Raw genomic sequence first — 13,689 nt, 5'->3', positions numbered from 1 at the left:
ATCTCTCTCTCTCTCTACTCTTCTTCTCTCTCTCTACCTCTCTATCTCTACGCTTCTCTTCTCTCTCTCTCTCTACTCTTCTCTCTCTCTCTACTCTTCTCTCTCTCTCTACACTTCTCTTTCTATCTACTCTTCTCTCTCTCTCTCTCTCTCTCTCTCTCTCTCTCTCTCTCTCTCTCTCTCTCTCTCTCTCTCTCTCTCTCTCTCTCTCTCTCTCTCTCGACCTGATTCATCCAAGAAGTTACAAGGAACCAGATGCCACCTACTAGTCAGCAATCAGCCAGCTCTCGCCTGTGAGCGACCAAAGCGACATCGGACATCCGACCGGCGACCAACAATAACATTCCATTGGCCACCCCTTCCTGCTGACACCCATTCTCCGTGCGTGACTCACGGGGGGACAGGGAGGGGGTGAGGTGTGCCAGCGACCGTCTGCTGCTGTGGCGGTGCCAGGGGCAGTGTCGGAGGCTCTGGCAGCCTGCCCTCCTCAACGGCACTTCCTGTGTGACCCGTGCAGGTCAGCGACCCCGGTGACAGACACAGTCAGCCAAATGCTCGGGTTAAAACACATGCTAGACAAAGACATGCTGTATAAGAGACCCTTGGCCTACCTTTATCAGCAATACGTCCGTTGGAAACGATTTATGTTTGACATCATCCACTCGATGCATTTGCTAGTTTTGCTATCGTAGAATGGAAAACAACACAGCACGCATTCCCCAATCCTCTGTTGTTAGGCAAACTGAGACCTACTGCACGATACCCCTTCCGGTTATGTGTTTCCTTATCATCCAACATACCACCTTCAATCATGTGCGACCTAAAATACATTTTTGAGCAGATGCATGACACGGTTTAGGAAGATAATTGGTGCTGAAATGCGATGTAAATTCAGAAGAGTAGAAGAGAAAATAATAAAAAGTGGCGCTATTCCCAGACACCTGTGTACCTGGAACAAGTCGTGCACCAAACGACCTTGCAAAGGTGCATACCAAACCGCAGGTTTCGTCATGAAAATATGACCTAATTGCACGGCTCGCAAGTCGCAAGGCAGCAGCCAGGCGACCCAAGATCGGGAATAAAAAGGGCTACAATTACAGATGTAATCCAAAGCTGGCTAGCGACACATTACATCAGACGGCATAGTAAATAGCATAGGTACACATGCAAACAAGCATACACATATTTGAACAAGGCGCATAAAGAGGCATCAGAGAGAAGTCACTATGAAATATGCAATGCATATACCATGATATGTATGTAAAGGCAGTCAAATAAAACTTCCGACTTTCAAATGCCAAGCAGCCCACATAGAAGGTCCAGGCCTGGGCAAGAGCAAATAAATAGGTCAGCATTATTCGCATAAAGGACGAGAGGCTCATTCAAGTCGGTTAGATGGGAGATCTAGATCAGTTGGAGGTAGGACAAGGACATGTCATCACTCAAGTCAAAAGCAGGTGGCAGGGTGAGGGCATTTACAGCACATTGCCGCATGGAAAGGACCCCCGAGCACGATAAACCTATCCCTTCCTTCAGGACTGAGACGATTCTACCTGCTCCCGAGAGTGAGGAAGTAAGGACAGAAGGTTTATCCCGTACGTATGACACTAGGCATTATCACAGCATTTCTACAGACACAAAACATACAAGACACACACTGAGGCTTGCACCCACTTCATCATTTTGCGCGACACCGTTCCACGATATGTACTGCTAAGAACACTCGATAAATGATAGCATATCTATTACAACACATCTCAGAATGCTTGAGATGTCGCACATGTCGAAGGAGGATGCTTCTATTTCCGCGTACAGTCATTTCTGTCACCTCAGGCGCCTTCTGACTCATTTTACTCTGGTTTCTGAGCATTGCGAATTACCCAATCAGGATGTCAAGAGGGCTGCCATGCGATCGCGTGCTGAAAGCAATAACGTTTAGAAACAGAAACATGACATCATCTAGCGGAAGATAGAATCCCCCTGTTTAGTTCTCATAAAACTGATGAGCAGCTCTGCCAACCTTGAACGTCAATAATGAGGTACTTAGTCATCCTTCGACATCGATGGGCGATTCAGACAGCTAAGCGACTGGGTTAACCCTGATTTGAGTGCTGACCGATAGATGGCAGGGCTGGTGACCACCGTAGAGGCCGCTATCCGGCCATCTTCCCAGAGGTTCGCTGTAGGTTTTAGCAGCAGCAGCGCCTGGTGTAGGCCCTAATATACCGAGAAAATTGTTTACCATACGTTTATTCTGTTCATTACAACCACAACTCTGCCCCGCACACCGACGACAAACCGCCCTGTTCGACACGGTGGTACCTCTTAGCGCAGCCTTACAACACGAATCGACTCAATGAGCCGACAAGCAGTCCACCTACATCTGCAGCAGTGTGCACATTGAAAATGAAGTTTCAAATTCGAAGGGATATTCAAGCAGTTGACCATAAATCTTGCAAGTTCAGAGCTACATATTTCCAAATTACAGATCTTAGCAGAGGCACCGAGGGCCGGGGCAATTCAATCGTGTGGGGCAGACTGCAGTTCCCCCACCATCATCCGTACCATCGTCAAACACAGCTTTCCGAGTTGACAGCGAAAATACCACACACCCCACCTTAGTCCGCACACACCATTTAGCGTACGAGACAGCCAGGTCACTTCTAACACTCGGCTCAGCAGAAGGGGTTCCTCACGACCCCACCACACACATACACGGCACGGTGCACTGAGGGTAGTTCTGCCGGTCCGAGCTTCTCACTACATAGAGAAGCACTGTACACCGTCCATCAGCGTACCGCCGGTTACTGTACGAACACCGTGAGTGTACACGTACCTGCCGTGGTGTGGTACTCGGAAACAGCCAGGTCTGTCCTCGTACCTCAACAGACGCATATTTTCGTCTGGACAGCGATCAGCAGGCTGCGCTCTACCGTCCAGCCCAACTGTCTTTCCCAGACGCCCAGTCCCCCAGTCTGTATCACATTCCGGCACTACGATCTGTCCTCACAGATCAGCCGGGACCGCCTCACGACTTCCATAATTTACTGGTGCCGGCCTTGGCCGCTCGCGTCTTCGCCTTCTTGCTTCGGTCTGAGGTAGACACGGTCTCCTTTGAGTCGGATGACATTGGGTCGTCCTGATCTTTGGCACTGAGGCTCTCGCGGATTGTTTGTACCTGAAACGCACGGAGAGTCGTCAGGGGAGCGAACTCACAGTGGCGTTGTATCTACATGACGGTCCCGTCTTGTAACACAATCTGTATGGTTAGATGATAGACATATCACAATGGGCTGCGGGGACAGACAGGCCATCGCCCTTCTGGGTCCAACACTACCAAATGTCATCGATAGGCTAGAAAGCGGACCGAATGAGGTCCACTGATGCAATATGAGAGCTAATGCATGCTTCTGAAGCATGTATGCTATTCCACCCTTGAAGCTGCTAGGAATCGCTTAATTGATGTGAATATTCTTTCGTCAGAACATTCAGGACTGGTCCACTTCGCATGATTGCCGAATCATAATTCATAACGTCCTCCATGGGATGGCGCACTGGGAGGCCCAATGACTCTCGTACAAAGAATCTGATCAGGGTACATGTGATGCAACTGGGGAGGTTGAATACAAATTAGTTAGGGAGCGCGTTCCTAAAATAAGACACATCTGATTACTGCAAAAAATGTGGAGCGTCCTGATCTGCGAACATGACACCATAATTTATGCTCGGTGTTAGCTGTCATCGTCCTAGCTAGACGAGCCAACAAGGAACTCCAGCGTTCCCTCCACGGAACTGCGGGTTTCCAGATCGTCACACAAAGGTCACGTTCGCAGGACACTGAGGGGGAGGAGAAGGCCATCCAGCTGATCCCGCGTGCCATGTCCGGCCTCCCGACTATGATAGATGGCTTCATAAGGCCCTTCGGCGATGACAAGAACTGAGCTGCGTCACAACTGTGGTGACAGCCGCAACAAAGACGCGACAGGCGTAAAATGGTGTTGACAGTGACTGGAGTAGGTAGCTCCCTCCCTGAAGTAGCTCCCCGTAATAACCACTGAGCAATGGTTTCAGTTTAGGGAAGCAGCAATCAAGAGCCAGTAAATGCCACCACTGATAGAGATTCAAGGAACAGCCAACACTGGGATAAGACTGGTTAACATAAGTTATCCCACCGGTCAACACTGATAGCACTCTCATCTAAAAAACGGCTCGTCACAAAAGTAAAACGTTCTATTTATCTAGTCGTCTATGTCTCTCACATCGGCCCAGGTCCGAATGACCAGCACCCGCCGGGTGAAATACGCATCTTATCCCCTCACAAGCATCCGCCCACCTCTGTCATCATCCAGTTCTCCTCACCTTGGCCTCAATGGCGGCGCGGTGTCGGGCGCGCGCCTCCCGCTCGCCGTTGGCCGTCTGCACCTGTCTGTCTATACACTGCATCACCGTGTCGCAGGTCTGACACCAGGCCTGCAGGGTGGCTATGACCCGCGGTACGGCCTCGGGCCGGACGTCTCGTCCGGCGGCGTACTCGACCTGCAGCTGACCACCCAGCTGGTCCAGCTTGCCGCGGATCACGTCTGAGGGGAGAGGGAGGGAAGGTCAGCGGTGGGTCACGGAGAGCGGAAGGTCAGAGGGAAACAAGTCAGAGGGGAATGCAGAGGGGAGGGACTGATATCAGTCACATGACTGATAAGAAAACTGCAAGGGGACTGCAAACGGCATGGGTTTAAGTCCTAAGAGATAGTCATTATACGAAAGGACTTTATTTAGGATGCCACCGGGGAAGCTCGCACCCTGGAACGACTTCTTGCAAGAAGCATAACTATGTCACTAAGATTTCAATATTCTGCGTCCTGCGGGCTGCGATAACACTCGAGAGTAGCATCAATGCATGAGGACAGCAGGTTCATTACATACAATGCTGCACCACAGTTACATCAGAGGCACCTCACCGAGCCCGCCCTCTGACGTCCGAGCGCAACGTACCTGAGTATATGGCGGTTATGATGACATCTTCTAGTTCCCTGGTGTTGTCCAGATCCAGCTCCTTCATAAGATCAGCGTACGGTATGCGCTGAAATCGACAGAAGTGCATTTAGGTATCAGTAAGCGGTGTGCACGAGCACAAGGGTGAGCATATGAGCACTTACAAACTGATGCAGCTAAAACACAAAACGTCGGAATGATATAGGTCAGCACAAATCAGTAGCGCATAAAACACCGACAAATGCATCACACACTTAGTGCAGAAACCAGCGAAGATCAGCTGGACCTGCCATGGATACTTTAAATATTGTAATATTACATATATCACGCATACCATGCGAACGATGATGATGATGATTTGGTGTTTTAGGGCGCACCAGCAACGAGGCTATATGGCGCCCATATCTAACCAATCTTCCTCAAAGTCGGGGGTTAAAAATCACCTGAAGCCCGGAGGCCGTGATGAACGAAAAGAGGCGAAAGGAATCGAGAAAAGGGGAGTCGTCGCGGAGAAGTGTTCTCAAAGAGAGCTGGGGGCCACGCAATCCAAAAAACCGCAATCGCTCAGCGTCCAGTCTCGGGCACTCGACCAAGACGTGTCTGACCGAAAGTCGGTCACCACATCTGGTACAAATAGGCCTGGAGCCAACGCCGATAAGGAACCCATGGGTGCCATAAGTGTGCCCGGTACGAAGCCGGCAGAGGACCACCTCCTCGCGTCGCGATCTGCGTGAGGCCGACAACCAGGTAGCTAAACCTGGCTTGATACGTACAAGTTTGTTACCGTGGGATTGGCTCCAGGCCTCCTGCCACTTTCCGAGGAGGAAAGAGCCCACCGCCGGTACAAAGTCCCTGGCGGGTAGAGGGAATCGGCGGGAGCACGGATACTGCGCAGCATGGTTCGCAGCTCGGTCCGCCCGTTCGTTGCCGTGAATACCGACGTGGCTAGGGATCCAGCAAAAAGACACCGACGTACCCTCTCGGTCGAGGGCTGTCACACGAAGAAGAATCTCCTGTGCGAGGGGGTCAGAAGGATAGAATTGTGACAAGGACTGGAGACCACTCAATGAGTCAGAAAGAATAAGACAAACGTTTATAGCCCAGCCTTATCACCAGAGTCCACCCACCTTGGTCTGTGTGGACATGGTGACAATGGTGAGGTGTCGCAGCTTCAGTCGCTGCATGTCGCTGAGCTGCGGCAGCTCCTGGCGCCGGCGCAGGTAGTCCTGGTAGACGCCGCAGGCAAACAGCTGCAGCAACTGGTACAGGGAGCCGTACTCGGCATGGGACTCCAGCTGGGGGCGGGCAGTGTGAAGATGTTACAGAGGTTGGGATTGGTAGTGTAGCACATGGGCATGCTACGAATATTTTGAGTACATGATTTAATGACAGTACCTTACATTAATCATTACGTAACGTTTGGTCATTAGCTTACGGTCAATGCCTATGATATCCATCATCAACATATAACAGGCGATATCAACGAGAAATTCAATAAACCATCTACATGCAATAGGAAAGAACGTGATCATTCATGCATCCCAGTGTGTACACTTAACAATTCTTACATCTTTGATGTGTGGCATGTCCAGAAGCTCTGCGAACACGTACACTCCCGGCGCGTCCAGAGCCTGTCGGACCAGCTCGGCGGCGGCTGCCCCGCGGGCCGACTTGGCCAGTAGCACAAACTGCTCCAGAGGCTGAGAGGGTGATGTGACCTCTGCCATGGCTGTCACTGGAAGAGCTGTGAGGAGGAAAAGACAGGGGTCATTAGCGATCATACAGGGATGATATAATTATTTGATAAATATCCAACAAATTAATTATTAATTATTTGATAAATATCCAACAAATTAAAACCAAAACTAAAAATCATACATTCATACAACACTACAACAAAATAGGTATTGAAAATAAACAGCAACTTTTGCCTTGCCCAGCAGCAACTTGAACCTGTGCCTCGGCGCTCACACTGTCAGACTCCTTACCCTTGCTTGACTAGAATAATGTAAAATCAGAATAAATGGGGAAAATAATCAAATATCAAGCAAACTATTCAATGCGCCGCTCTTTATTCACCTTCTAAAGCTCGGTTGTATATTATAAATGCTGATTTAAGACAGCAATGGACAGCAAAATACAGCAAAATACAGCAAACAAATCGCGCTAATCGCTATGCACGGCACTACTACACAGAGCAGCCTGAACCGTACGCAAATCGTATTCTTTTTCGCACATCAAAACGAAGGTGAGCCATTCGGTGATAAAAATTTTAAAAGTCGGACAATTTAAGAAACAATACAAGCTTCAAAAATGTAAGGAAAACTGAGAATATGATTATCGACATTGACAAAACCCTTGGAAAATGTCATATTATTACAAAAAAAAATCATTTTTGGTATCAAGCTGCTATTGACAGCACATAAGAATACAAAGCAACTCTTCACGAAAGGCGGCATTTAAGGCGCGATATAAATCTGAAGCAGTGTTCGGCAGCAGCATTATCAAAAAGCGTCCATAGTCAGAAACGCAAATTGCCAGGCAACTACTTATGTACTTGCAAGTTGCCTGGCGATAAGCTTGATTGATGACAAACTTCTCTCACTGAGAACACTAGACGATGATTTTTAGATTTGTGTCGGCTACTGAAAGATCCAAAGGCCGACGAGTTTTTGGGGTTCTTTGAGTATTTGAGGTTCTGAAGAGATATTTTTGAAGTTTGGGTCCTTATCTTTTTTTCCGTAATTTTCGAATGAGTGACATTTGATATTGATTGACCCTCTGCTTTTATTTGTCACTGAATTTGCGGTGGCAATGGCTCCACGCCCGGAGAAGGTTAGTAGGGAAACCGGTATTACATACCTACGGCATTCCTGGCATGTTTTTTTTGCTTTTGTCATTGTTGCTCTTATTTCAGATGCTTTTCATAATCATTAGCTGCCTCATTGATTTGCATTTTATTTTCCAGCTGGGAGTGCATTGACGTGCATTACTGCATTGCACAATTTAAAGCTATTCTAGTCTCCGGGTGGTAGGTACTTACCTGAAGGTCTGGCTACACTGCGTTTTCTGCATGTGTTTTTTGCGAGTTTGCGTGATTTGCGTAATATTGTTCTAGAAAGAAATGACATTACGTTTTAGTCAGGTATATGTTTTTCATATAAACTTTAAATTAATATAAAAGTTCTATAAACTTTTAAATAAATAATTGAAGGGATGTTGCCAATAGTTAAAACACTTTTCCTTAGAATTGTGTTTTTCTATTGAAAAACAAATCTGAGTTCCCTGACAATTTGGCGAAAGTATTACAGACGTTATATTAGTAATAACTTTTTTTAAAACGATATTACTCAAATTATGCAAATTCGCAAAAAAACGCACACATAAATCTACCAAGCTAAACCAACAGTCAGGGGTGGAGAAATATGCTGAGTTGGGGTTGCACAGGCGCAGCAAATCCGCCGCCGCCCTAGCAGTGACCTTGACCTCTGCCGTCTGGTGCGGCTCCAAAGCCAAGCCGGCGCAGCCGGCGTGGAAAAGGGAAGACTCGTGCTACCCTAACTCCGCACAATTGTCAACCCTTGCCAACAGGCAACCCGCAACAGTTCATTCTAGGCACAGCTGGGCAGATACCAAACTGGAAAAATATAGGATATTCCGATTGCCGAATATGTGTGGCATAGTGGTGGGATTGCGACAAAGATTTCGGCACACATCTTTGGCAGAGACACACATTTCACATTCCCTTTTCTTGGGTTTGCTAATAAACCCCCGTTTTTTCTTCTGTCAGATGGACGTGGACAGTGGCAAGGGCGACGGCCTGAAGCCGTACTACATTGCCAAGATCGAGGAGCTGCTACTGGTGGTTGCCGAGAAGAGCCAGGACCTGCGCCGTCTGCAGGCGCAGAGGAACGAACTCAACGCCAAAGGTCAGTTAGCGAGATCCACTCGTCCTGGTAGTTCCCTGCCTCTGGCCCACAGCTTGCACCTGGATGGTGGAGATGATGGTGCTAGCTCGAGTGACGTTCCAAGTTAATTGTTTGGCATTTTTACACCAATCGAGACAATATTTTGCTTGTACTGATCGTAGTGAATGTGTGAAATTGATGAGCTGAAAATCAAATGGTGTGAGCAGATAGGTATTGGATTGGATGGATCACTATTGGATAGCTTAAGAACAGAACGTGACCAAATATAGCTGACCCCAGTGATACTGACAGCATCTTACCTTGTAATTTTATGAGCATGAACATTTATGTGTATTTACATTGCCAGAGCTGACACAAAATGTAACTATTTTTGTAACTTTTGGCAAGGTCACTGGGCATAGGCATTGGTCGGATATGTTGATCATACCCTGTCATCCTGTCGACTGTCGTATGAGAGTGATCACTGACCACTGACCTTTTCCCCTCCCATTCCAGTCCGTCTTCTGCGGGAGGAGCTGCAGCTACTGCAGGAGCAGGGCAGCTATGTGGGCGAGGTCGTCAAGCCCATGGACAAGAAGAAGGTGCTGGTGAAGGTGCACCCCGAGGGAAAGTTCGTCGTGGACATCGACAAGAACATCGACATCAACGATGTGACGCCCAACTGCCGGGTGGCTCTGCGGAACGACAGCTACACACTGCACAAGATCCTACCGAACAAGGTCAGGCATGGCTCGAATAGGCGACGCCATTTGCTCAGGGCCTTCGTCATACCCACGTGTCAGGATAGTTGGTTTTAAGTCTATGACGGGAAACTACGATGCCGTGCGTATTGTCCGTAAATCTGAGATACGTCACGTACTTTTTGACAGGTATGGTAGGTATCGCACGTACCGTTCGTGACATTTTCGTGGCGTTCATAGCAATAAAGTGACCGTGTGGATGGTAAATCGAATGATGTTTCGGACTATTCTATCCGAGGTTTCCGCTTTTTTCTTGTCAGCCCTGCCCTGCCCAAAGCTCATCCCCTCTTTGGCATCATGCCATGTGTCTTGTCCTTCTTGCACTGTCATTCCCTGCTGTGCACTGCCCTGACCTGCACTTGCCCGACCTGACCCTACTAACTCGTCGTTTTCCATCAGGTGGACCCTCTTGTCTCGCTGATGATGGTCGAGAAAGTTCCGGACAGCACCTACGAAATGGTCGGCGGTCTCGACAAACAGATCAAAGAGATCAAAGAGGTGATCGAGCTGCCCGTCAAGCACCCGGAGCTGTTTGAGGCGCTCGGCATCGCCCAGCCGAAGGGAGTGCTCCTCTATGGGCCGCCCGGCACAGGTGCGTACGGTGGCGCCGCGGGCGGGGAGCGAGGTAACCACTGGTGGAGGCTGGCGGGCGGCGCTGTGATTGAGTGCTGGACCTTAATTCGGCGGTCATGGTCTGCCAACCGACCGTCCTGCTGTATTGGCCAGTTTGAGGTCGGTGAAGACGGATAGGCTTGGGTGCTTATTCATTTTTCTGCGTTACTTTGTTTTCATATGTTTGCTTCTTCTGTCATTTTTATATGTTGCTTCTGCTACTGGTATAAAATTCAGCTAAAATAAAATAACAGTTAATTTATTTTTACGTTGTACAACGATCTTGAACGGTGAACATTATTGAACACGATTCATTTATGAACATAACAAACAAGGTAAGGTGTAACTAGAGTTAAATTTGATGGCTATGACAGTATGACAGTGGCCACTCGTTTAACCATTGACTGACTCGCATGGTTTGTATGGCGCAGGAAAGACGCTGCTGGCGCGCGCCGTGGCACACCACACCGACTGCACATTTATCCGCGTCTCCGGCTCCGAGCTGGTGCAGAAGTTTATCGGCGAGGGCTCGCGCATGGTCCGAGAGCTCTTCGTCATGGCCAGGTGAGTTGCGTGGTCGGACTTCACCGGTTCCTTTGTTTGGAGAGCAGGATGTATTCCACACTGGGCCCAGCGTGGTAGGATCTGTCTTTCCAGGTCCAGCTAGCTAGGACGTGCCCTAATGGGTCTGCCGGGTGTAAGCTCGTGCCATACCAAACCTGCGTGGGATGAGGACAAGCCCTGCCCGTTCCTGCGTTCCGCGTACCATACTTTTTCTGTAGCATCTAAAGTTTCTTCAATGCCAGTTGCATACACTGCGATGACCATTTTTCTTACACTTGACGGTCTCCAGACACACTTCGAACAATCGGACTGAAAGTCTCGGGTCATTTTTGTTTTCCATTCTCGACTTTTTAATACGATTTCGTCCTAAGAGTTTGTCTATAAGACGTTTGCACACAATACAATCCCTTCCATAAAACACAACGCATTGTGCCTCTGCGTGGTACTGAGAAAGGCATCAGGTGACTGAGTGCTCCTCTTGGTATATTGGATCAGTCGTTGGAGCTCCCGCTGAGGACTGAACGGTTCTCGGATTACCCCGACGAGAACTCTGCACTGTCGCTGGGTAGGGACTGGAGCAGCCACCAAGTACCTCTGGTGCACCTGAACCCCGCAAACCACCGGGTGCTCCCGGTAGGGCCCTGTATTTCCCGCAACCGCAACCGCAACCGTTTTCTGGTGCTCAACAGATGCCATAATAAGCGTCGCCGTTTGAAGTGGAGGCATATTGAATGTGTTTACTCCCAGCTGCTCCGTTTCAGCCCTGGATACACTGAGCTAAAGCCTGAAGGCAGGACCGTGTTGGGAGTCCTGATTGTCGGAGGAAAGGCCTCCATCGATTTTGCTCGCATCAATATAAGTTTGGCTAGATGTAATATTCGTAAACCTCATTGCTTTTTAGGTAGTTTTTCACTTTGTGTTTACCCTCACTTCTAATGGAATTGAATGTTGCATGAAATTTAATTCATTTCAGCAAAACTACGGCAGGCATAAAACGCAACCACACACCGTGCTTCGGATTGGAATATCCTTTGAGTCGAGGCTTCGTTTTCCCTGTGGGAAACCAACAATGGTTTTCATCGTGTTAAAGTGCTTTACGGTCGCCGGTTGGCTATTTGGATGCAGATCAAATATGCTAATGTCGCTATGAATAATGTAGAGCGGGCAGAGGTCGGGTTGCTGCCTCCATTACTGTCGTGCTCTCACCTACAAACAGGGTTGGATTGGCAAGTCGGCTCTCTCGGTACCGGCCTCTGGGGAGGAACGCCGTGAGACGGGCTGACGCCGGCGGTCGGCGCTGGCGGGCCGGGGGACTTACGGGGGCTGACGATCGGCGGCTCACTCACATTCACTCACTCCATCTATTTTTACTCATTGCTTATCACATTTCCTTGCGAGGCTAAGTACAGGGAATTCCAATACCCTTCGGCTTTTTGCGACATACTCGCTCACACAAACTCGCTCAGTGATATGCTGATAAAACAAGTGCTTTCTCTCCCCCTCACCTATCCTCTGACCACCCACTGCCTCTCGTTGGTCGCTTTTTCTCCCCTGTATTCCCTCAGCGTCTCACCCCTCTGACCCCCCCCCCCACTCCACCCCCACCGCGAGCCAGTACCGTCGGCAGCGGGCCGGAGTCACTCCGGGCGGCCGGGGAATGTCGTTACCGTGGTGTTCACACCGGCGCTCCGCCATATAATCTGCCCGACACGGCCCCCGCGCCACCCTAACTCAGCGACGGCGGCCGGCCGGGGCGCTGTGGAGCGCACCGTCTGCCAGCGCGCGCCGACCTAGTCTAATTAACAGCGCCATCAGAAGCGCGATCCGCGGCGGCCGCGGCCCGTACCGCCGTGATTAGTGCAGTTGGACTTTACGCTGCAGGAGTTGGTTCTCGGAGACGCGTATTTCGGTGCCGGGTTCTTGTGGGTAGTACTGAGTATTGGGTGGCGCTGGCGGCGACTGTATAGCAGAAGTACGGTTAGATAGGTGCGGTGGCATTGTCTAGGTTTAGGCATGGCACTGCGGGTACGTTGGGGTAATGGCTGCTATCCAATGGGGCTGAATTGAAGGATGGTGGCTGAGTTTCGTTTGACACTGCTTGAATATTACCAGTTTCTCAGGCGTGGTATTGCACAAGCCACAAGTCATCTGTTGAAATGTTCATTTATGTAGAATGCCTTTAAAATATAATTTTTTTTTGTATCTCAGGCTCATGCTACTTGGTTCATAACCACCTTTCTCATTCGTGTGTATTTTAGGTGTGTGTTTTTTTATCCCGCAATCCAGGTGGGACCATGCAAAAGGGGCGCCGATGACCACTGTAGTCCGGGCGCCCAAAAACCCCAATTCATCATCATCATCATCATCATCACCATGTAAAAGTGTGGCCGTCAATCTGTTGCAGTGGCTCTTTGCACTTTACTCGCTATTTTACCAACCCATCCCCTTTGTTGACTGTCGTGTCTTTGTGACTCTCCAGGGAGCATGCCCCGTCCATCATCTTCATGGACGAGATCGACAGCATCGGCTCAACTCGAATCGAGTCTGGCTCCGGCGGAGACTCTGAGGTGCAGCGAACTATGCTCGAGCTGCTCAACCAGCTCGACGGCTTCGAGTCGACCAAAAACATAAAGGTGGGTGCTGCGGGGGCGAGCGGACGTGGCCGCAGGGCGAGCGGACTTTCCGCGACCGGTGCACTGAACACTGGCGGTCCAAGTGTCAGTCGCAACTCGTCCGCAGCCGGGCCGCGTCACTGAGCACTGGCTGCCCAAGTGTCAGTCGCAGCCCGGCACAGCATGACTAATGCCGCTCCATCCTCTGGAATTGCTCATTTACGCCGCAGCTTTTCCGACTGC

General features: G+C 49.6%; 2 protein-coding genes across 5 annotated transcripts; one reads left to right on the top strand and one right to left on the bottom strand.

Annotated features, from left to right (window-relative positions):
- Nucleotides 1-2,234: 2,234 nt before the first annotated feature.
- Nucleotides 2,235-7,457, bottom strand: LOC122377193 (COP9 signalosome complex subunit 7a-like). 4 transcript variants are annotated; one of them, XM_043357153.1, is made up of 6 exons: nucleotides 7,069-7,457; nucleotides 6,558-6,733; nucleotides 6,117-6,284; nucleotides 4,990-5,077; nucleotides 4,360-4,580; nucleotides 2,235-3,178 (listed from the first exon to the last, which is right to left on the bottom strand). In XM_043357153.1, exons 2-6 carry the CDS (start codon nucleotides 6,714-6,716, stop codon nucleotides 3,029-3,031), a joined length of 786 nt encoding a protein of 261 aa, XP_043213088.1. In that variant the 5' UTR covers nucleotides 6,717-6,733; nucleotides 7,069-7,457; the 3' UTR covers nucleotides 2,235-3,028. The 4 variants fall into 4 exon arrangements, with proteins under 4 accessions (XP_043213088.1, XP_043213084.1, XP_043213085.1 ...); XM_043357149.1 differs by having other exon boundaries at nucleotides 6,978-7,403; XM_043357150.1 differs by having other exon boundaries at nucleotides 6,961-7,255.
- Nucleotides 7,458-7,525: 68 nt separating this feature from the next.
- Nucleotides 7,526-13,467, top strand: LOC122377194 (26S proteasome regulatory subunit 8-like; the record flags this gene model as incomplete). The annotated part of the gene is made up of 6 exons (XM_043357154.1): nucleotides 7,526-7,824; nucleotides 8,780-8,918; nucleotides 9,414-9,637; nucleotides 10,058-10,250; nucleotides 10,702-10,834; nucleotides 13,314-13,467. Coding segments are annotated over exons 1-6 (864 nt in total), but the record flags the coding sequence as incomplete, so codon positions are not given.
- Nucleotides 13,468-13,689: the final 222 nt, after the last annotated feature.

This window comes from Amphibalanus amphitrite, unplaced genomic scaffold (assembly GCF_019059575.1).
Source record: "Amphibalanus amphitrite isolate SeventyFive unplaced genomic scaffold, NRLGWU_Aamphi_draft 002616F_arrow, whole genome shotgun sequence".
Taxonomy (NCBI): domain Eukaryota; kingdom Metazoa; phylum Arthropoda; class Thecostraca; order Balanomorpha; family Balanidae; genus Amphibalanus; species Amphibalanus amphitrite.
The sequence above is the reverse complement of the archived record's forward strand: the minus strand, read 5'-3'. Positions and strand labels throughout refer to the sequence as shown.